Below are 24,096 nucleotides of genomic sequence, written 5' to 3'. Positions count from 1 at the left end.
ATGCACTATTACCGCATCAACTGCATTATAATAAATTATAAATAATAAATTAATAATAATAAATTATTATTATTTATACCCCGCCCATCTGGCTGGGTTTCCCCAGCCACTCTTGGTGGCTTCCAACAAAACACTAAAATACAATAACCTATTAAACATTAAAAGCTTCCCTAAACAGGGCTATTGTTCTAGGATCAATCAGACTCACTTCCACCTGGAGCTGGATTGGGTGGCTCCTGTGGACCAATCAGACTGCTGCATTCTGAATCCTATTGTTCTAGGACCAATCAGACTGCCGCATTTGGGATCCTATTCAACTCAGTACTCCTATTCAACTCAGTACATAACAGCTCCCAAAATCAAGTTAATAAAAAAACGCATACCTAACTGAGGTTCCTCCACCCCCTGCGCGCGCGCAACATAAATCCTGGCTACGCCCATGTCCACATGTGTTATTCACAGCAGGCATTAATGAATGCAACTGAGGCAGCTGTCAGCCGCAGGAGGCCGCTTGACAACCGCCTAGCGATTCCCAAATGCCCCGCGAGGGGACGGATTGAAGTACAGTAGTACTGCGTGGGGACAGAATCAGGAGGCGGAACGCTTTGGCGCGGGAGTTGATTCCCGGCCGGGCAGCTTTGACTGAGGCGCCGCAGTGGCTGCGGGGGAAGCTTCCGCCTGACGCGCAGCCGCGGCGCCGGGGTTACGGTCGGCGTCGGTTTCGGTCGGCGGGGGGCGCCAAGCTGCGGAAGATGTTGCTGGTCCTGTCGGAGGAGCATAAGGAGCACCTGGGCTTCCTTCTCCAGGTGGAGAGCTCAGGTACGAGCTAAAAGACCTTCAGGTTAGGATTGCAGCCCAAACCTACCCCCTTTTTGGGGATGCGCGCATTTACCTGGTGAGACATCCCACCGAAGTCAACGGGGCTTGCTTCTGACGTGACTTAGACACGGGTCAGGATTGCCCTGTCGGTGTTAAGCCCCGTTTCTTTCAACGGGATTTGCTCCCAGGCAAGCGTTTAGGGGATCGAGCCCTAAAAAGTCAAAAAACCCAATTCGAGATTAGGGGATAAAAGCTGTAGTGCTTTTCTTTCTTTCTTTTTAGGGGTGGTGGTGGCAAATAACACCTATTAGTTTTCCAAATTTTTAACAAACCAACGCCAAGTTACATCGAATTTGATACAATGGATAAAACGCTGTAGCCCTAACCCCATTTATTTATATGTCAGTATTTGTGTAGGTCAGCTGCATGCATACACAAACACGCACACTGTAAAAACCACTTAAAGAAATTAAAGCAGGTAGCCCGCCATGACTGAAAAGGCTTTTCTTGAATGGTCGGCATAGGAAAAGTTTTCAGCAAATGCTGCAAACATTTGGGCTGAGTTAAGGCCATTGAATTCAGTGGGATTTGCTGTCTTAGAAGACATGGTTGGGATTGCAGCATTATCCTCAGTGGTGGACTATGGTCTTTCAAATTTCAGTGGCATCCTGGGTGATGCCAAAATTCGGCATCTCTTCCCCCCCCCCCCGCTCCATCTCTCGCCCTCTGTGGCATCATTGTGGCAAAGGTAACCGCCAACCTTCTGATCGGCAAGCCCAAGGAGCTCAGTGGTTTAGACCACAGCGCCACCCATGTCCCATTATATCATTGTCGTACCCCTTGTGGTGCCTTCTTGGTTCGTCGCCCAGTGTGGACAAACTGGTTGTGCTCCCCTAAATCCACCTCTGTTATCCTATACAGCACTTAAGGGTAGTTGTACCAAACTGATACAGTTTGCACAATAATTCTAGCTTCATTTCCCCTACAGTACTGCAGTTGTATGTAATAGAAATCAGCACTGATTTGTGAATAAATTTGTTCACTTTACAAGATGTTTCAGGTTTGGGCCTGTGTGGAGCTGAGACTCGCTTCCTCCCCACCTCTATATGTTTGCTTTATGCATTTTATGTGTGAGCTTATGATTAGCTACAGCTTTTAATAGTAAATATTTAAGTAGGACTTTTGAGTGTTTCACATACTTTATCTTAGTAGTATTTACAGTAGCCCTATAACATAAAAAGGTAAAGGGACCCCTGACCATTAGGTCCTGTCGTGACCAACTCTGGGGTTGCGGCGCTCATCTCGCTTTATTGGCCGAGGATGCTGGCGTACAGCTTCCGGGTCATGTGGCCAGCATGGCTAAGCCACTTCTGGCGAACCAGAGCAGCGCACGGAAACGCCGTTTACCTTCCCGCTCTATAAAGGTAAAGGTACCCCTGCCCGTACGGGCCAGTCGTGTCCGACTCTAGGGTTGTGCGCCCATCTCACTTAAGAGGCCGGGGGCCAGCGCTGTCCGAAGACACTTCCGGGTCACGTGGCCAGCATGACGAAGCTGCTCTGGCGAGCTAGCACCAGCGCAGCACACGGAAACGCCGTTTACCTTCCCGCTATAAAGAGGTACCTATTTATCTACTTGCACTTAAGGGTGCTTTCGAACTGCTAGGTGGGCAGGAGCTGGGACCGAAAGACAGGAGCTCACCCCGCCGTGGGGATTCGAACCGCTGACCATGCGATCGGCAAGTCCTAGGCACTGAGGTTTTACCCACAGCGCCACCCGCGTCCCGTCCCGCCCTATAACATAGGTCTTTATTATACCGCTCCAAGGCAGTCCAAGGCAGCAAACACGCAGCTGGGCTGTGACCCCAAATTCATAGAGCAGAGGTAACATTTCAGTTAATAACTTCCCAGTTCACATTCTCAGATTCTTAACTAGATGTTATTGGGCAGGCAGGTGTGGCTGTCACTGGCATGTATCTCCCTGTTAAAACAAGCTGAGACATCATCTCACTTGGTATTTCCCTGCCACAATTCACTAGCTCCTCCTGCCTGGTAGTGGGGAGATGTCGAACGTGGTGACATCATATGTTCTCAGGCAAATATTTATAGATGCGGGTCTTCAGCCCCATGTCCCCTGTAACAGCGACTTGGTATTTATATATTTTTAGTAAGCAAAACCTATGTGCCAATCAATAAATAAGTGGTTTACGTAAAATATTATAAAATACTAATTTTTAAAATAGAGATTAAAACACATAATAAAATTATCCAAATATAGGTAAAACCATCTATCCTTAGCCGCTACACAATGGAAATCTCACAACTGTAATAACAAAAAATGCATTTCTTTACATTCACAAGGACCAGAAATTTAAAAACTTCAATAAAAATTAATAATAATAATAATAATAATAATAATATGCTTATGCAAAAAAAAATTGCCCTGTGGAAATTAAAAAATGTATTCACAATTTACCGTAGGCTGAGATAAGCAGTATTAAGTTGAGCTACTCCTAATGAAGTCTGGTTTTCTACAACCAAGCCATCATCTAGTTTCCTGGTTCTGCAAACAAATCTTTTTTTTCTTTTCAGTTGTCAATGAATTTGGCCGTATTGCGCTGGAGTTCCTAAGAAAAGGCACAAACCCAAAAATCTACGAAGGAGCAGCAAGTAAGAATTTGAGAAGTGTGATTGAAGGGCAGTATTTTCCAAGGGCCTTGAATCAATACACTGCTAGACATCGGTCTAGTTCAGAGATAACAGTGTTGGTCCAGCAAAACTATATATTGGACCAAGAATAGCTGTGTTTTCACACAAAGGTAAACTAAGGTACTTGACTCAGTTAACCAAACTGTGCGTTGCTCCTAATGACACTTGCTTCGCTCCTCCCATGGTAAGAGCATGTATATAAACCAGGAGGGGAATAGCTTACTGCTTTAGCCATGCCTGACATTGTGGTTTGTTTAAAGCAGGGATGGGAAATCTTTTTGGCTCCATGGGTCAGATCCTTATCAGCCTCAGTGACCAAATTTGAAAGGTGAGCAGGGCCACCCACCTGTCAATTACACTGTGTCATTATGATGTCACATGGTTGACAGATGGGCAGTCAAAATCCTTTCCTGGAGTGATGTTAAAATGAGGCAGGTGAGAAGCACTTCAGAAAGCAATTTGCCTTGTTGAGGGCTTACTGATTAAGAATTTTTTGGAGTCAAATAAATCATCATCTTTGATTTGAATGGAACATGATGACACCTGTAGCTTCCTCCAGTTATTACAAAGCAGCAACAAAATTGAAATAATTCCTTGCAGATTTGTCAGGCTGTAGTACCTGTGTAAGCTCAACTGAAATGAACTGAGCTTTCATTGGTGCATGCAGATGCAACAGTTTGCGGGTTGCTGATGTACAAGTTGATCTGTGCCTTTAGAAAACAAATGGTGCCATCCTACCACTGTTTGCCATGAGAATGTAGAGGAGGAATAGTGGCATTTTTGAATGCTTCTATGTGAATTTTTTTTCTTTTAGACTCCTTCTCTCAGACACAAGTTTTCCACAGGTGTGGAATTTTGACAGAGGGAAACATGGAATTATGCTGTCTCCAAGTGGCGTTCTTAAGTGGCACAGTCCTTGGAGCACTGTGTCACTTACTTTTCTGAACATATAGGTTGGTCCTGGGTCTATGTTGTTTTTCTCAAATATTTGTTAAGATTATGCTTGTTTACGTTTTTTTCCTGATAGATTCTAAAGAGACAGCAGCTGTAGTACAAAATGCATCAAAGATTAGTTAAGTCTAGAATACAAGCACTATTTACTAAGGCCTCTGATCTCCCATAATCGTCATGTACACAAGTGGAATATTCTAAGCTAGAGGCCTCTTTTTGCCTCTACTTTCCATTATTATATACCATATATAGTACAATGATATGCAGACTAGGTGTGCTTAGATTTGCAACCTATTTTTATTTGAGATTTATTTGCATGTATATTGTATTGGACCAGATCCCTGTTTGATGTTTTCTCATTCCATTTTTCAGGAAAACTTAATGTTAGTAGTGAAACAATTCAGCATGGTGTAGAAGGATTAACATACCTTCTCACTGAGAGCTCAAAACTCATGGTAAGTTTAACTCACAGTGCTCTTAGTGAGCTAGGCAGATGCTTTGAATTTCTTACTTTCTTGGATATGTGGGTTGGGGGCAGTGGCGGGGGGGGGGCGGTAAATAAAGGTCACAGTTACAAGATGTGGTGTTTTAGATGAAAGCTCAGAAAAATTAGTGCAAACTCCTATTTTGCTGCATCCTCCTTATAGTGTTGCCAACTTCTTTTATATCAGCCCCTTCTGCTGCTTCACCTGCTGATTTCTACCAATGTGGGGTGGAGGCGGTGAGAGAAAGAAACACTGATAGGACCAAGACTTAGTGCTGCTTTGGATACCAGCTTTCAAAAAGATAAAAGCCATTTTATAAAACCTTACGCATATTAAGAGGATTAAATCTGAAAAATTCAGTCGGTTTCTTCTGTATGATTAGGTTTATATTCTAGTTTCTGCCCAGTGTATCAAAATCATCATCTGACCATGAATGTCATAAATGAGATGCACCATATACACATTTGGAATAGGAGGGCATGTACACATGGTAAACTAGGGGTAATATCCAGTGTTAGATATAGAATAGAGCTGTTCAAACAGGGTGGATTTGATTTAAATCGATTTAAATCATAATTTAAATCACTAGTCAGTAAGACTTGATTTAAATCATTTTTTTACAGAAAGACTCATTCTTGCTGGTATAATCTTAATACAGTGATGCCTTGCAAGACGAAATTAATTCGTTCCGCAAGTTTTTTCTTCTTGCGAGTTTTTCGTCTTGCGAAGCACGGTTTCCCATAGGAATGCATTGAAAATCAATTAATGCGTTCCTAGGGAGACCGCCTTCAGACCAGGTCCGGGGACAGTCTGTCCCCGGACCTCTTCTGAGGGCTGGCGGGGGGAGAAGGACTTTTCTCCCCACCGCCAGCCTTCAGAACAGCCTTCTGAAGGCTGGCGGTGGGAAGAAAAGCCCTTCTCCCACCGCCAGCCTTCAGAAGAGTTCCTGCAGGGCTGCCTAGGCTGCGGATAGCAGCCTGCTGCCCGGCGCGAGGGGCGCTCTGAAGCAGAGCGCCCCTCGCGCGGGGCAGACATTCGCAGCTTGGGGAGCCCTGCAGGACTTCCCCGCAGGGCTCTCCAAGCTGCGGATAGCAGGCTGCTGCCCCGCACGAGGGGCGCTCTGCTTCAGAGCGCCCCTCGCGCGGGGCAGACATTCGCAGCTTGGGGAGCCCTGCAGGACTTCCCCACAGGGCTCTCCAAGCTGCGGATAGGGGCAGCAGGCTGCTATCCGCAGCTTGGAGAACTCTTCTGCGGGGAACTCTTCTGAAGGCTGGCGGGGGAGAAGGGCTTTTCTTCCCACCGCCAGCCTTCAGAACAGCCTTCTGAATGTTGGCGGTGGGGAGGAAAGCCTTCCTCCAACCGCAAGTCTTCAAGACAGGTCCGGGAACAGAGGAGAAGCGCTGCCGCCTTCCCCTCTGTTCCCGGACCTGTCCTGAAGGCTTGCGGTGGGAGGAGGGCTTTCCTCCCCACCGCCAACATTCAGAATGCTGTTCTGAATGTTGGCGGTGCGGAGGAAAAACCCTCCTCCCACCGCAAGCCCCGGGAACAGAGGAGAAGCGCTGCGCGCCTTCTCCTCTGTTCCCGGACCTCCCACCGCAAGCCTTCAGGACAGGTCCAGGAACAGAGGAGAAGGCGCGCTGCGCTTCCCCGCTGTCCCCGGAGATTTCCCTATGGGCTTTCGTCTTGCGAAGCCGCTAAAAATTGGAAAACCCTTTCGTCTTGCGGGTTTTTCGTTTAGCGAGGCATTCGTCTTGCGGGGCACCACTGTATTTACAACCAGATGAAAGTTTCATTTTTGGAATGATAAATTTTCAGAGTAGTTTTTACAGTTATTTCAAAAATTACTGATTTGGTTATACTATTAGAAATACAATTTTTTTAAAAAATCATTTATTTTTATCCACCCTGCATTCAAATCAGTGGACATAAATAACCTTAGAGTATGCTTTAATTGGATACCACCCAAAATTTCTGTAAATGGTGTTGCATTATGAATGTTGTGAATTACTTTCTTTGTTGGCCTCTGCTTCCTTTTTCTATTTGGTATTAATAGACTGCAGTTAATCAATTCTTACTAAATGACTTCCTTTCACACATATTTCACAGTTGGAAATGCAATCCTTACACCAATTTACAAAGACTGTGGGCAGAGGAAGGGCCATCGCTCAGTGGCAGAGCATCTGTTTTGTATACAGGCTTAATCCCAGGCATTTCCAAGCAGGGCTGGGAAAAGGCTACTATTGTCTGAACCCTGGTGAGCTGCTGCCAGACAGTGTAGGCAATCTGGAGGCAGATGGACCAGTGGTGCAACTCACTATATGGGAGTTTCCTATGTTCATAAGTAAAACAGTAATAGAAGCAACCAGGAACTCAAACATTCTATTTTTTATTTTTAGATATCGGAGATAGATTTCCAAGACTCTATACTTGTACTAGGATTCTCTGAAGAATTGAATGCCGTATTGCTTCAGCTGTATCTTGACAATAGGAAGGAGATCAGAAGTATTCTTACTGAACTAGCACCGAAGCTGCCTAGTTATCACAGTCTTGAATGGAGACTAGATGTGCAGGTAAGGGTGAAAAGCTTTAGTTTATAGTGTTGTTTACATTTGGCATGACACAAACTGCTAAAGGCAATGGTTTCAAAATTGCAGCGGTACACATTTTTGCATACAGTTATTCATGATAGAACAGTAGAAAACGACCTGCACAGTTAATTGCCCAGTGATTTACCAGCACAACACAGCCTACTTAGGCTTCCATGTACTTTGAAGCTGTACTTTAATATTAAGACAGAATTTCCCATCTCTGGATCAGAACTAGCTCAGACAGTACACCAGTGTTCTGTCTGGTTACAGACAATTGTATTGACATTTTATGGAACTGGGACATTGATTTTGAAAGCAGCAGCTTGTTGCTAAAATTTGCCATTAAAAAAAAAAATGGAAAATTAAATCAGAGGACATTTAATAAGCTATTGAAAATGTAGCTTAACAAAAAAAAATTAAAACAGAATTAAGAAACTAGGAAAAATGTCAACTTTAACAAAGCCAGTAAGAAGTCAAGTATGCAAACTAGTCTGTATAATAAAAATCAGCAAACAAATTGTATGGAAAGTTATTTGTGAGCTGAGTGCAAAGGTGACTCGCATACATGTGCAAGCACATAGGTGTACACACACACCCCTTAAATGTTCACTACCACCTTAAGCATTTTACCCTGCTCTTTAGCTGAAAATCTTCCAGAATTTCATACATAAGGTCAGTAAAAGCAAGAAGGTTCCCACCTGCATATGTAGGTACTCTCAAATAAGTCCCCCAACCATATGAAAGGGCTTGTGATTTTCCTCAAATCTTCTCATCTTCCATATCCTCCTTCCCACCTCCTTTATGTTACTGACTCCATGCTAGTATACAGCCTTTTATGAACCTGTGGCAACTAGCTGGCCAGGCAGGTGAGGGGAACACATCTTTAGTGATCCGTGTTCCAACCTTCCCTGGGCTGAGTTTAGTCTTAAGCAAGAAATTGCCAACCAAAGGCACTGATCTGTTTTTGAAATGTTTATCCGTTTCATCTTGTTCCTCCCACACCAGAAGAGCCCTGATAGGGAGCATTTCATGTGGTTATTCAAGCTCAAAAAATAACACTAGTTCCTGGAATCCCCCCCCCCCCCAGTTTAGTTTATTTGGTCTACAGACCATAAACTTCAGATACAGCATAGGGTTATCAAGACAGCTGCAGTGGGGTGGGAGACTATTTGCATGTACACCAGTTGTGCCTTTTAAAATAGGAGTGTTACAAAATCCATGAACAATCAAAAAGTAATATTTTAAAAATGCAGGCAATTTGACTCAAAATTCATCCTCTCTTTGTGGCCTAGTTTTGATGGCTACGGCAAGGAACTTGGCTATATTTTCAGTAATCATGGGGTTGGAGTCTGCCATGAAAATTAAAACATAAAATTAATCTGAATTCCCCAAGTATAAGGAAAGTAGTGGGGAAGTAAATCCGGATCTTATATTTCTATAAGCATTACAATATAGAAGAAAGTTTTCAATGTAGGCAAAGCCTATTTACCTTTGGGGATTTCGGCTGCCCCTGCCTTTGCTTGATAAATATGTCGCTTTTTGCTAAAATTTGTTTATAAAAAAATTTAACGTCTTTGGCTATTTACTACCCCATCTTCTGCCACTGGGATTAGAAAATGCATGCAACTAGTAGCATTAAACAGAGATTTCTAGATCTCAATTTATAAATTTCATTAGCTTGGGCAAAAGGGATTTCTTCACTGTACCCTGGGTCTACAACCTAGCACTGATTTTCTTCTAGACACAGAAGTGTATTTTCAGCAGTTAGGCTCAGTGGTTTGCCACCAGCTGTTATGGAAGTTCTATTTACCTGGCTGCCTTGGCATTTAAGAATTTGACTTTGCAAAAGTGGCTCAGTTGAAACATTATCCCATGTAATGTTTATATAAGACCCTGATTTATTTCTCCAGTATTTCCCCTACACTTGGGGAACTCCAAAACTAGGCAACTACTGTTAAAGTAAAGGTGAGTTAGGAATCAAAATTGTTGGTATTTTAAATTTATTTTTAAAATATATTTGATTGTTCATGGGTTTTGTTATATTCTTACTTTAAAAGGCCAAAATTACAACAATGATAATAGTGTTTGGTTCTTATTTTAGTTCTTAACCCAGAATATCAATTGTCCTTCTGAATAAAGGGGTGGATATCATAATGTAGTAGGTACACACTGTAAAATATATCTGCATTTCCCTGTTGAATTATGAATGCTGAGAATTAGAATGCTTTTGTTAATGGCTATTCTTAGCACATCTCTTCGTTTTAAATCTCACTGAGTTTTCTTTTCCTCACCTCACTATTTACATAGCTTGCTAGCAGAAGTCTGAGACAGCAAATTAAGCCTATTGTGACTCTGAAGCTCCACCTTACTCAGAATGGAAACCAAACTACTCAAATATTACAGACCGACCCTGCGACGTTGCTTCACCTGATTCAGCAACTGGAACAAGCTTTGGGAGAAATGAAAACAAATCATTGTAGACGAATAGTGCGTAACATCAAGTAGTATTTTCCATCTCAGTAAACTTATGGAAACCAGTGTCGCCAAACAACAGTGCGTCTGGACCAGTCAAAAACTTTTCCTCGGCCAAGTTCTTGAGACTGCATTTAAGGGCTGAATTTGCTTGGGTGCTAATCTAGTAATAATGTCAGATGCAAGTTAGAATAATCATCATAATCTAACCAGACATCAATATTAGTTGAACATGTGAGCTTTTCTAATTTTATGTACAGCTGCCTTTTGCATAATGTGCTGTACAGCTTATTGGTATAATGACCAAACATTTTTCCTTCTTATCTTTTCTGATCTGAATAAAGAAGCATATACAGTAATATTTTATATGTATTTGTATTCAGGCTAATTTCTTGTAATTCCTTTTTTTATTTTTGGGCCAGCCGCTACTCATACAGAGGAGAAATTCTTCATCCCCTAAGTGCTGGCTGATGTTACTATGTAAAAGGAAATAGCACCAACCTATGGTCAAAATTGTTGTTGTGCTTGAAAAAGCAACCATGTTTGGTTCATACAGGATGTCACCTCCTGTGCGTGAACTGACTTGAGAAGGATGCCCTTGGATAACATAACATTGCAACAGGAAACCTGAAAAAATATCACTATACCGAAAAATATTGCGGTTGGGGATTTGCTAGCTTTATCTATGGTATAAACACCACGTTATTCACGGAAGCACACGGGCAAGGCAACTGGGACTGCTCACATGTACAGGGAAATGCATTGTTATGAATCAAAGCACTTAACAAAAAAAGTGCCACCAACTTGCACAGATTGTTCAGGAGGATACTATGGTCACAGGGCTGGATTAACCATTAAGCAAAATAAGCATGTGCTTAGGGCATCTAGGGAAGGTACAGAAGTTTTCCATTGCCGGATTTACCATGGACCATCTGGCGTAGCTAAACCAGGTTCCACAAATAAAGGCTCCCATGATAAATGAAAAAATTGCATACATATATATGTAATAATAAAAATAATACTAAGATAGTAATACTAAAAATAGTAATAATAGAGATTAATGATATACCTTGATCTTGGGAACACAACAAAATGTAGAAATTTGCTTTCATTTTTTTTTAACATTAATGATCACAAATTGCTCAGCAGAGCATTCATTTTCTCAGCTGAGGTATATTGAAAACCCCAACAGAACAACTATGCAACAAGGCAGGCTGCGTGCCTTAACTCATATTAAGTATAGAAGCAGATGTGTTACATAAGATTTGTTTCGAGGATCTGATCAAAGACTGCATTTAGACAAATTAGAATTCCCCCCCCCCAAAAAAAAAATTAAATAAAGTGGAGGTATACACAAAATAAAGATCATTTCCCATCTTACCATAGGTTTTGTTTAATTTCTAAAAACAAAAGTTAATTTTAAGGTTTATTATTGTTTATATTTTGAATTATATATGGGGGCACCAAAATCTTTTAGGTGCTTACAGCCTCTAAAGGTCTTAATCTGGCCCCGCATGGCCAGTGGTATTAAACATTCTCAAGAGATCAAATAAGAGCTACAAGGTCATACACAGCCCACTCCTGAAGGCCATCAGGGTGGCTAAAGCTGATTCTGTCCCAAAACAGTGCCTGAACCCAGAAGGATAGAAACCAGAAGGGTTGACAAAGTTCTCAGGAAATGGGTAGTAACAGCATTCCTTTTCTTGGGGAGCAAACTTAGTTCTAAAATCATACCTCGGGTTGAATATGCTTCATGTTGAGTGCATTAGAGTTGCACTCCAAGGCAACCCAGAAATAATGAAGTAAACAGAGCGGCAAAAAGCATCATGCACAGACATGCCGTTACTAGTTACGTTTGCTTCTGGATGCGAACAGGGCTCCGGGATGGATCCTGTTCATATCCCCAGGTACAACTGTACACTTTTGATTGGCTGAAGGCAGGCCACAAGGTTTTTCTATGCAACGTTGCTCGGGACAGAAAGCAAAGAAGCAGTGCAGTTTCTATTTGTTAGCTATGGATATCCTCAACTACAATGGTACCTCGGGTTAAGTACTTATATCGTTCCGGAGGTCCGTTCTTAACCTGAAACTGTTCTTAACCTGAAGCACCACATTAGCTAATGGGGCCTCCCGCTGCTGCTGCTGCTGCTGCTGCTGCACGATTTCTGTTCTCATCCTGAAGCAAAGTTCTTAACCCGAGGTACTATTTCTGGGTTAGCAGAGTCTGTAACCTGAAGCGTATGTAACCTGAAGTGTATGTAACCTGAGGTACAACTGTACTTAAAAAAGCAGAAGGCAGCTAGCAACCCTCAACCCCAGACTGAAGATTCAAGAGATCATTGGAGGTTGTGCAAGTACAGTGATACCTCGGGTTAAGAACTTAAATCGTTCCGGAGGTCCGTTCTTAACCTGAAATGGTTCTTAACCTGAGGCATGCTTTTGCTAATGGGGCCTCCTGCTGCCGCTGCGCCGCTGGCATGGGATTTCTGTTCTTATCCTGGGGCAAAGTTCTTAACCTGGAGCAATCACTTCCTAGTTAGTGGAGTTTGTAACCCGAAGTGTCTGTAACCCAAGGTACCACTGTAGTACCCGTCTGCTTCAAAAGAGAAAGAAAATATCCAGGTACGTACAAACGGGTGGGGCATGAGAACATCCCAGTTGTGAATACTGAAGCAGATACCAGTTACTGCACAACCTGAACAAAACGAAAACTGGATATAGGGAACGACGTACCAAAAGCAAATTCTCTATAGAGGTGTTAAAATCTGAGCTGCTTACACAATGCTTGATCCCTGCAGAAAGCTATATCTGGGCAGGTCCCAGAGCTTTTTTGCCACGCACGGCTTTCTCAGCATTCTCCTTGGTTAGCATTCTTCGCTGTTTTGAAAAGGCCTGTATGCCGTTGTTGCATTTTATTTCCCAAGCCAGGTCCCATTCGTTACCAAAGTGGATGACAGGGTTTCACTTCTGACTTCCTTTCTGTCATGAACAGGAAAGAGGTGTCAATTGAACATCAATAAGTACAGTGGTACCTCTGGTTACGTACTTAATTCATTCCGGAGGTCCGTTCTTAACCTGAAATGGTTCTTAACCTGAAGCACCACTTTAGCTAATGGGGCCTCCCACTGTTCTGCCGCCGCACGATTTCTGTTCTCATCCTGAAGCAAAGTTCTTAACCCAAGGTACTATTTCTGGGTTAGCAGTGTCTGTAACCTGAAGCGTCTATAACCCGAGGTAACACTGTAATATGCAAGAGCTCTAAAGGAAAATAAGCAGAAGCTGTACTGCATTGTACTGTGTATTGTGAGTTGCATTACTTTGTTCTTTGTGTTAAGACCAGCACCACAGGTAACATGATAGACTTGAGTCAAATAAATAAAAGAATATGTTTCATGGGCCAACACAGCTATTTTGGACTTGAGAGAGTGCTTGCCATTGCAGTTTTTAAAAGGCACAATCTTAACCATTCAATTGCCCTATTTAATTCAATGGCGTTTACGCCCAGGTAAATGGGGTTAGGATTACAGTTTTAGTAGATGAAATCCAATGGACTGATTAAGCACGGCAGTATGTGGCACTGTGGGTTAAACCACAGAGCCTAGGACTTGACGATCAGAAGGTCAGTGGTTCGAATCCCCGCGATGGGGTGAGCTCCCATTGCTCGGTCCCTGCTCCTGCCAACCTACCAGTTCGAAAGCACATCAAAGTGCAAGTAGATAAATAGGTACCGCTCCGGCGGGAAGGTAAACGGCGTTTCCGTGCGCTGCTCTGGTTTCGCCAGAAGCGGCTTAGTCATGCTGGCCACGGGACCCGGAAGGTGTATGCCGGCTCCCTCGGCCAATAAAGTGAGATGAGCGCCGCAACCCCAGAGTTGGCCACGACTGGACCTAATGGTCAGGGGGTCCCTTTACTTTACCTTTATCTTTGCAATGGGAAGGGGAAAGAACAGTGGTGTAGCATGGGGGGTGCAGGGGGGGCTGGCCGCACTGGGCACAACATCTGGGGGTTAGGGTTAGGGGGTGCAAATCCACGGGTTAGGGGGTGCAAATTACTTGCCTTGCCCCTGGTGCTGACAACCCACGCTACGCCACTGGGAAAGAAGGGGAGAGGCTCCCAATCGAAGCTTCAGCACTGACGAGCTATAGAAACCCTCCACATATCTTTTCCTCTCACAGTCACCAGGCACCTGTGGGAACCTGCAACGGGTGGGGGGGACGGACACGGGGGGGGACGGACACATTCCTACCATGCCAATTGCGATGCAACTCTCAATGCAGGATCTGTCAGAGCCTAACCCTGAGCTGTGCTCAAACTCCTTTTTGCATATGAAAGCCCCACTGAATATCTCAGGAAAAAGCGGCCAAGTTGCTCCAGGGAAGTATTTAATGGTAGTTTCGGCCAGTCTGATTAAGGCGAGGCCGCCCCCAAACGAGCGACAGGGACGGACTGGTTTTCTGCACGGTATTCCCCCCCCCCCCGTTGTACGATTCCTTATTAGGGAGAGTCCCGCAGGAAGCGGTGGCACGCTTCCTTCGCCCCATGTATTAGTCATAACCCCGCTGGATTTCCGTCCAAGATCCCCGTAAAACTCCCTAAACCCACCCCCAGGAGGCTCCTCTAGCCCAGCTGGGGGGGAAAAAAATCCAGCAGGGTCCGGCTCTCAGCTGAGCCGTGGGAGGACTCTCAGTGGGTGTACCGTGTAATCGGGCTGGTCCCAGACACTGAGCTCATGAATAATGCAGCTGCCAAACTTTCTGCGCCGCCCTGAGAGTTTTGGGTAACTTTGTTTGGGATAGTCCGAAAGCAGCCGCCGCTGCCGCCACTACCACGGCGGGAAGTACTCAGCTCTTCAAGATCCGGACCATGGGTATGTGAACGGGAAAGGGGACCCCCTTCCCCTCTTTCTCCCCCGCAAAAGATCGGTTTTCTGCCCACCCACCCTTTAAGAAAAATCAAAAACTTTTTTTTTTTTGCGCTCGGTCAGGGAAAGGGAGGAATCTTCGGTCAGGCCTGGGAACCGAACGCTGGCGAGACCCCCTGGAAAGCCCGGCGTTCGAAATCGGAACGTTCGCGGGAGCGCCAGCGTTCCAAATCAGAACGTACAAGCCCCCCTCGGAAGCTTTCACTCGAGCCTCAGGCCTCCTCTGGAATTCCGGGCGGCGAGGCTGAGCCCTCCTTTCCTCCCTCCCGTGACAGCCGCGGCTGCAGATCTACCCCCCCCACCTCCCCAACACACACCAACTAGTCCTTTAAAGGAGCTGCTTTCTTAAGAGGGAATTGTAACAAATCTCTGCAGTTGCAGCGGGGAGGGACAGCAAAGAAAAGAAAAGTTGCATAACTTTCCGCCGGGGCCTGACTTGGACGTGCTTCATGTGTACTCTGGAAGATCCTGCGAGATAAAAAGTTTTGGGAGGGAGGGGACGGCTGCCTTGGAGCCGCCGGGGCCTCTGGGGAGAAGGGGAAAGGGGAAAAAAGGGCGCTCGGATAAGTTTAGCTTTGGAAGGGTTTGAAGAAGCTTATCATCATCATTATTTGGATCTCGGATGACTTTCGGGTCTCTTTTGGACCCTCACTGCTAAATACTTATTTTGTGCGACGGGGGTTGGAAACTGGCGATTTAAGAGGGCGAAACCCCAGAGATCTGCTCCAGAGACTCGACTTCCCCGCCCAAAGAAAAGTTCGGGAAAAGGTGGCGAAAATGAACCCTGCTGGCGTCCCTCCCCCGCCGGGGCAGCAGGTGATCCATGTCACGCAGGATCTGGACACCGACTTGGAGGCTCTCTTCAACTCGGTCATGAACCCCAAGCCCAGCTCGTGGAGGAAAAAGATCCTGCCAGAGTCCTTCTTCAAGGAGCCCGATTCGGGCTCCCACTCCCGGCAGTCCAGCACCGACTCAGGCAGCCACCCGCCGCGGCTCAGCAGCGCTGCCGTCGGAGCCCACCACGTCCGCTCGCACTCGTCGCCCGCCTCCCTGCAGCTGGGCGCCGGGGCCGGGGCCACCCCGAGCCAGGCCCAGCAACATGCGCATCTCCGCCAGCAATCCTACGACGTGACGGACGAGCTGCCGCTGCCTCCCGGCTGGGAGATGGCACTCACGCACACGGGCCAGAGATACTTCCTCAAGTAAGTCTGGGGAGGAAATAGCTTGGGGGGAGGCGAAGCGAGCAGAATGAAGGCTTGGGGGCTGCTCTTGAGTGCAGGGAGGCGACTCAAAAGAGTCAGGGGCAACGCTATGCCTGGCTGGGACGTGTAAGATCAGTGGTGGGGAAAAGGACGGGTCTGGGAGAAGACAACCCCCACTTCAGCCCGAAGCCCCAGAGAGTTGCTAAAAGTCAGCGCAGACAATACTGACTTAGTGGGGCCAAAGCTTTGACTTGCTATAAGGCAGTTTCTGAGTGTAGTCCAGTGTTGAGAAAGACAGGTGGGCATGTTAAGATATACAAAGACTAACCAGTACACCTGAGCACTCTCATCCGGTGTAGAGTTTTGTGCTATTTCCTACATGGAAATTACCTCACACAAATCCATGTGTGTTTCATGGACTAGGACTTTGGGGACCAGAATTTGAATCCCCACTCGGCCATGAAGCTCACTGGGCCGGTCACTCACTCGCAGCCTGACCTACCTCACAGGGTTGTTGTGGGGATTAAATGAGGAGGGGGAGAACTATGCAAGCAATCCTGAGCTCTATGGGGAAGAAGGTGGGATATAACCTCAGTTTTTTCAAAAAATAAATAAAAATACACAAAAGTGACCATTGTTGGTGAAGGAGTTTGCATCCGCTCAGAGGAGCTTACCTTTATCATTTATTTTCCTTCCTTTCCTCCAAGGAGCTCAAGGTAGTGTGCATCATTCTTCCACCACCCAGCCTCATTCAAACACCTCCCAATTTTTTCCAAGCTACAACCCCGTGTGATAGGTTAGGGCGCTACAATGGTATAACAGGCCCCAGGTCACCCAGTGAGCTTCATGGCTGAGTGGGAATTTGAACCTGGGTTTCTCGGGGCCAAGTCTGACATGCTGACTGCTACACTGCCCTGGTTCTCAGTGCAATATCTTTGATACTTCAACCTTGGCACAGAAAACAGGGCTCATCCCCCTAGGGCCAGACTTGAATCAACTCTTCATGAACCTCTTCATGCTTCTTTTAATTCCTCTGCGCACATAAACTTGAGCAGGTGTGCAAAGTTGAAACTGGGAGTGAAGGACCGCCTGAGAAAATGCCCTCCTGTGAGCCCCCTCCGTTGCCTGCAGGGCCATTCATATGGCGGGTTTACTAGGAGCAAGCAAGAGGCAGCCTCTGTGATGGGTGCTTCTGAGTCACCTTCCATTTTCATGTCCTTGTGTAATGTTCCTCTGGGGCATTGTGGGAACATGAAAATAATGGCTTTACAACGGCCACAGCTCAGGTGGGCATCAGCACTGGTAGGCCCTGCTGGGATGGGATGTGCAAGCGAAGGCCTCTTTCCCTGCTAGGGGGTCTCAGGTGTGTGAGGACTAGGGCTAGATGCTGCTGCTTAGTGCATACTTAGGGACACTTTGGCTGAGTTGTACCACTGAAAATTAATTCTGGGCTTAAGGTCCTTGGGGGTGAGCCCTGGAACAAATCAAACGCCGCAGTGTAGCCCATTGGGGTTTAACCTCTTTGGAAGCAAGTCAACGGAAACAGTACATTTGACTTTACCGCCAGTATAAGTTGAGGTGCTACAACAAAATCGTGTGTTCATGTTGATGTCTCCAGTGGCTCCACTCTATTCCATTCCCCTTCCTCTCATGTTATTTCCTTGCCCTGCCTCCCACCAGTCAAGCCAGCATTCCATACCCACTTGAATTGATCAGTTCTCACTAGATTTCTTTTTTGAGTGGGGTTTCCTTTCCCCCACCCGCCACTGCCGTTGCTGTTTGGGGGGAGTGGGGTGATGGTGGACAAGCTTGTTCAATTCTTTAATTTCCCTGTTGATGTCGATGGGCAACTCCTCCTGCTCCTGGGAATGTCTTAAAAATAGCTTCTCAGAGTGAAACAGGAAGTGGCCTATCCAGACAATAGTTTTATTTTACACTTTATATGTGTGTGTATATATATGTTTGTGTCCCTATCTTCCTGTTCCAGACACTCTATTCTGTTCTCACTCCCCACCCAGCTGGCAGGGATGTTTCCTTCCCACCCTGCAACCTCCTGTCTCTCAAAAGTCTATGCTACAGTTGTTATGGATTTGTTCCCCCCCCCCCTGCAAATTTTTTCATATGCATTTCGGGGTTATCTTCAGTCTGCTGATAATTGTCACTTTTGCATAAATTGTCCAGTCTTCCTTACATGAACACCAGAAGGCTCAAATCAGTATTATTAAATAGAAAGAACTCTTTGCGCAGTACAGGTTCTCCACTACTTTGTAAAGGCAACCAGGAAGATTGCAAAAATAATATTTAAAAGGATATTTTTTAATCTGTGGATTAAAAAAAAAGGAGTAAAGAGAGAACAACACTATTGCTGTTATTCCTGATAAATTATTTTAGATAAAGGAGAAGAGGCTTTAAAATATGCCCTGAAATATACCAAAGAAGGGGCTAAGGGTAACCCTAGAAGCTCCTGGCCTGTTTCTAACTGTGTGCTAAGCCGTGGTTTACTGCAACCTGGACAAACCATAAGCTGTTAACCATAGGGCATACCTTGGCTATACGGTAGTGTGTGGTTAGTCTGGAGAGAGTTAACCCATCAGCTAGAATTGGCTTGCTAGGTGGAGTGGAGTTGCTATGCTAGCTTTCTGACAGGAGAGTTGATGTTGCTTATCAGGAGGGAAGGAGAGGGAGGTCAGTGCAGTGCAGCGGCACTGGCAGGAGCACTGGGTTGGCTCTGCTGGTGCATTTGTGCTGCACCAACCATCCCATTTCCTTACTGCTCTCTGTGCCAGGAAGCAACAGGGACCCACCTGTCTGGATGCTAGTGTGATGGCTCTTTCCCACCTGGAGAGCCACTTCTTCCACCAGCCCAGGTTCGGATGACAGGCTAGGCCAATCCATGGCTTGGCTCAGCACAGCACAGCACCAAAATAACCAGGGCAGAGCAAAGCAGCTGCAAGCTGCTCTCCCAGAGACTGTATGCCTGCAGTTTTCCCCTAGCATCACCTGCAAACAAGGCCACAGTGTGATGGGAAAATGGATGAAGGGGCCTTTCCCAAAGCCATCTGTGTGTGGGTAGAGAAAGAGGAATCTAAAACATGGGCAATCTGTATGGCCTTCAGGGCCTGTGTGGGCCCCAAAGTCAGTTTACACATTGAGATAAACAAACATGGGAGGAACATGTTTATAGAGAGCATCGCTATGCTGCAGTGAGGGAAAAGAAGGGTGAGATAGGGAAGGGATGAGAGGAGTACAGCTTGAATCGCACCCTCGATGCTAACACATTGCTCAGAAGTAAGTTGCTTTGAATTCCATCATGGAACAACAGACTGCCGACGAATGCAGCAGAAGAATCACAGGATCCTTGTGAAATCAAGGATCCTTCTGGGCTAGGGGGATGCACACCATAAATCAGCAGTAGAGCCCATGCTGTATATGCAGTGGGTCCCAGTTCAGTATCTGGCCTTCCCAGTTCAAAGGACACTGGGAAGCCAATGATGGGAAAGGCTGGAGAGCCACTGCTAGTCTGAGCTAGTTCCCGCTCCACATGTAAAGGTATGGAGCTCACTCGCAAGTTGTAGTGATGGCCGCCAACTTGGATGGCTTTAAAAGGTAAAGGGACCCATGACTGTTAGGTCCAGTTGTGGCTGACTCAGGTTGTGGTGCTCATCTCACTTTATTGGCCAAGGGAGCCGGCGTACAGCTTCCGGGTCATGTGGCCAGCATGACTAAGCCACTTCTGGCGAACCAGAGCAGTGCATGGAAACGCCGTTTACCTTCCCGCCGGAGCGGTACCTATTTATCTACTTGCACTTTGATGTGCTTTCGAACTGCTAGGTTGGCAGAAGCAGGGACCGAGCAACGGGAGCTCACCCTGTTGCGGGGATTCGAACTGCCGACCTTCTGATCGGCAAGTCCTAGGCTCTGTGGTTTAACCCACAGCACCACCCGCGTCCCATTAAAAGAGGCTTTGACAAATTCATGGAGGTTAAGGCTGTCAGTGGCTTACCAGGCATGATGGCTTTATTCTGCCTTCACTGTTATTCCTCTCAACGCCAGTCGCTGTGAATCACAAGCGTGGCGCATAATCTTGCACTTGGGTGCTGCTTGTGGACTTCCCACATTCATCTGGTTGGTCACTGGGGGAAGAGGAAGCTAGACAAGATGACCCTTTGGCCTGACCAAACAAGCCGCTTCTTATATTTCGGACTACAACTCCCATCATCCCTGACCTTGCTAGCTGGAACGGATGTGAGTTGTAGTCCACAAACACCAAGAGGGCTCCAGTTTGGAGAAGGCTGGTTCAGTAACTTGGCTAGATGGATTCACAGTCTGACCTGAGATAAAACAGCTGCCATGAGGCCGGGTGAAGCAGCTGCCTCAGGTGGCAAGTTCCAGGTGCAGCAGATTCTGATGTAGATATTTCTTCCCGCCTTGTTCCTGATGTAGATCTTCACTCTCCCCTTCTTTCCTGGCAGGAAGCGGGGTGCCATTTTATGGCTCGTTCCCCCCCCCCAAATGTCATGGGCCAGCCCTGCTTCCTGTATTTCTGTACTAAAGACAAATGCTACCGGCCATTAAGGATTTCTGCAGTGCAAGGAAATCTGGATGTTAGTAGACAAAGCTTCTTAAAGAAGGGTGCTACCACTTAGGAGACTGAATAGGAGGGGTAGATTGGAAATTACTGAAATGTTTGCACTGTTGGTTCCCTCCTCCCTTTCTTTTTGATTTTCCAATCATCTTGATTGTGAATTCCGGATAAACTGAAATAGGGTGTTGCAGTGAGATTTATTGGGTGAGATTTCTCTAGCAGTGGCTCTGAACCTCTGGAGTAACAAGATGAGCCTATGCTGGTGCACACAGATCAGTGACTGCTCATAATATGGCCATTCTTCTCAGATTTGACAGCACCAGCTCCCTGTTTGGTGCTGCATACATGGTCCCAGAGGGACGCGGGTGGCGCTGTGGGTTAAACCACAGAGCCTAGGGCTTGCCGATCAGAAGGTCGGCGGTTCGAATCCCCACAACGGGGTGAGCTCCCATTGCTCGGTCCCTGCTCCTGCCAACCTACCAGTTTGAAAGCACATCAAAGTGCAAGTAGATAAATAGGTACCGCTCCGGCGGGAAAGTAAACGGCGTTTCCATGCGCTGCTCTGGTTTGCCAGAAGTGGCTTAGTCATGCTGGCCACATGACCTGGAAGCTGTATGCCGGCTCCCTCGGCCAGTAAAGCGAGATGAGCGCCACAACCCCAGAGTCGTACACAACTGGGCCTAACAGTCAGGGGTCCCTTTACCTTTACCTTTTTACATGGTCCCAGATTTGTGCTGGGATCTGTGTGTGCACTTCTAAGTACATACCCTGTACCACACAGCGTGCTTTTTTTTACTTGTGCAGCTCCTTTCCAAGCAGAGGATGTGTTGAGGAAATCTGCTTTCCGCCTGTGCATCGCTCTTGCCAGATGGTGGGCATTTGTGGTAGTCTGTCAGCATTTGTCAGTGCTTTGCGAGGGGATGATTTCTGGAAACAAATATCCTGAGCGTGATATTTCAAGAACACATTTGCTAACTCCCAAGTGTGCCGTCGAGAGTGTTTTCTCGTTGTATCTCCCAAACTGGATTGCTACGTTAAAAGTGTCTTTTGCATTTACTGTGCGTATTTTTAAAAATACAAATGGCAGCCACTGGGGAACTGATGATGATGATCAAAGTTGCAGCTGGCAGGGAGATGAAGTTTAACTATTCCCTCCCCTGCTGTGGTCCTGGGAGAAATTGCCTCTCCGGAGCTGCTATTTGCATTGGGAAATCTCCCCTCAGTGCAGCTGCCATTTGCATTTTAAGTGCACATTAAATTAAAATACATGTTTAATGTTGTGTTGGCTCCATGTAACTGCCACACCTTCTCCTCCAGGGCTGCTTTGGGTGCTTGAAAGACCCGTGTGGGAGTAGAATACAATGGCGTCTGGCCTCTTGAGTAGAAAGAGTTGGCTAAGATGCAATCCTATGCATTGTTACCTGGAAATTAGGGCCATTGTGCACAGTGGGATTCACTTCCAAGTAAATATAAGGAGGATTCATTGGTTATTGTTGTTTTCTCTCCCAAAAATAATGTTCATAGTGTCATTCAACAAATGTTTCTCCAGGACTATTTGCAAAAAAGAAGCAAGTGCTTCTGTTGAAGGGTAGAAGCATCCAGACTTGACAACTCTGGGATGGCTATTATTTTTCAATATTTTTCAATATTCAGAACCAAAGTGTCTTGTGGCAATTTTAAAGATTTACAGCATAATCATATCTACTCAGAAGTAAGTCCTGTTGACTTCCATAGAGCTTACTCCCTGGTAAGTGCAGTATACACACTTTCCCGAGAGTAAGCATCATTGGTTCAAAAATGTATATGACTGTACTGTAAGAAATTTATTGTGGCATGGACCAGTGGCTGCTTCATCAGATGGTAATGAAATCCAAAAAGTACATGGTATCAATCAGAGCACAAAAAGTGTGCAAAATAAAGCACAGCGAGCATTCACCTTCCCTGTTCACTTCCCCCCATGCCCTAGCACCACTGTATTTATAAATTTCTTCCAGCTGAGAATAAGGCATCAGGCATCTAATGAAGTGGATTTGTACCATCGGAAATGTGTTAGTCTTTAAGGTGCTGCAAGACTCCTGCTTATTTTTGTTGCAATAGAATAATTCTGCTACCACTCTGGAGGTTTTCTCCAATGGGAGACAAGCTCCCACTGGAAGAATCAAGAAGTGGTGGAAACAACAACAACAATGGCCATTCTGGATGGCTTCCAACACATAAAACATGAACTCATGCTGTTTGAAGTGGTTGGCGTACAACACGTTGGGATAGATCCAGTGGTGCAGCCTAACCATTTGCATGCTTACTCAGTAGTAAATTCCTCTGTGTTTAATGAATCTGACTCCCTATTAAGTGTGTTTAGGACTTGAGCCTAAGTTAGTTGAAATGAATGAATCAAGTTAGGTCTGACTAACAGCACAGTCCTAACTGTGTCTACTCAGAAGTAGGTCCTACTGAATTCATTGAGGCTGGCTCCATCAAGTGGGGTTAGGTTCGCAGTCTCGGTCGCCTCTGAAATCTATAGGCGTCAATTTTGCTGAACTCGACAGTTGTGCAAACCAGTGCAGGTCTACTCAGAAGTAAGCCCCATTGTGTCCCGTGGAACCTGTTCTCAAGTCTGTGTGTATAAGATCCAACCCATTGGCCTTGAAAAAGGTTTTAAAGGCTTGTAAAGCAATTTGTGTTTATATTAGGACACTGGTTAGTTCTCAAATGGTATATATTTCCACTTGCAAATAGAAGAAAGTGGAGCTGGAACTTTGTACTGACAATAAGTCTTGCTTTGCTTTGTTTACCCGGGACCAGCTGTGACTTATAGAAATCACAGTTTTGCATGTCGGTTCCTGTGGAGATTTTTTGGCGATGACTGTTAGAAACCTAAGTAGCCCCAGGACCACCCTAAACTGTAACGCAACACCGGGTCTCAAAAGTGGGGGGTGGAAAACAGACTTACAACAAAGCTGCATGTGTTTACCAGGAACGATTCTCCATTGGTTTTGGCTGTACTTGGCTGGAGATGTTTAGATATTTAACAAACCTTGAACAGTCACTGGTAAAACAATAGTGACCGGCAAGAACTGGAGGAAAACAAGATTGTCCTTACGTTTGGCTTACCTGGCGCAACTCCAAAAGGTGCAACTTGTTTTACATTCGAGGGCTGGGAGCTCAGTATCGCCTCTGCCCCCCTTTTGAACATGGTAAACTTGGAAAGGGGTGGTTAACACACCTAAAAAAAGGAGACCTGGAAGATCTAGGAATGGTTGGTCCCATCCCAACTTTATTAAAGACATAATTGATCCAGATGCTTTCTTGTGCCAGCCCAAAATATTTACACAAGTTTTCAGTAGAAGGAAATCACTGTCAGAGTGTA

The 24,096-nt window shown here is 45.6% G+C and overlaps 2 protein-coding genes across 2 annotated transcripts in view; both read left to right on the top strand.

Annotated features, from left to right (window-relative positions):
* The first annotated feature begins 645 nt into the window (after positions 1–645).
* Positions 646–10,387, top strand: COMMD2 (COMM domain containing 2). The gene is made up of 5 exons (XM_081862870.1): positions 646–819; positions 3,409–3,486; positions 4,849–4,931; positions 7,358–7,531; positions 9,857–10,387. The coding sequence occupies exons 1-5, from the start codon at positions 753–755 to the stop codon at positions 10,052–10,054; spliced, it is 600 nt and encodes a 199-aa protein (XP_081718996.1). The 5' UTR covers positions 646–752; the 3' UTR covers positions 10,055–10,387.
* A 4,244-nt stretch (positions 10,388–14,631) lies between these two features.
* WWTR1 (WW domain containing transcription regulator 1) overlaps positions 14,632–24,096 on the top strand; it is an 89,868-nt gene continuing 80,403 nt past the window's right edge. The window contains exon 1 of the mRNA XM_081862718.1: positions 14,632–16,144. Within this exon, the coding sequence (XP_081718844.1) occupies positions 15,720–16,144 (425 nt within the window). The 5' untranslated portion in view covers positions 14,632–15,719. The remainder of the gene's footprint in view (positions 16,145–24,096) is intronic.

Source organism: Podarcis erhardii, assembly GCF_964252035.2.
Source record: "Podarcis erhardii genome assembly, chromosome: 5".
Taxonomy (NCBI): domain Eukaryota; kingdom Metazoa; phylum Chordata; class Lepidosauria; order Squamata; family Lacertidae; genus Podarcis; species Podarcis erhardii.
The sequence above is the reverse complement of the archived record's forward strand: the minus strand, read 5'-3'. Positions and strand labels throughout refer to the sequence as shown.

What these genes read in the sequence shown, in the direction of transcription:
- COMMD2 (XM_081862870.1), top strand. Translation starts at nt 753, where the DNA reads ATGTTGCTGGTCCTGTCGGAGGAGCATAAGGAGCACCTGGGCTTCCTT. An exon ending in TCTCCAGGTGGAGAGCTCAG is followed by an intron (nt 820 to 3,408) that starts GTACGAGCTAAA and finishes TTTTCTTTTCAG; the next exon opens with TTGTCAATGAATTTGGCCGT. An exon ending in AATGGAGACTAGATGTGCAG is followed by an intron (nt 7,532 to 9,856) that starts GTAAGGGTGAAA and finishes CTATTTACATAG; the next exon opens with CTTGCTAGCAGAAGTCTGAG.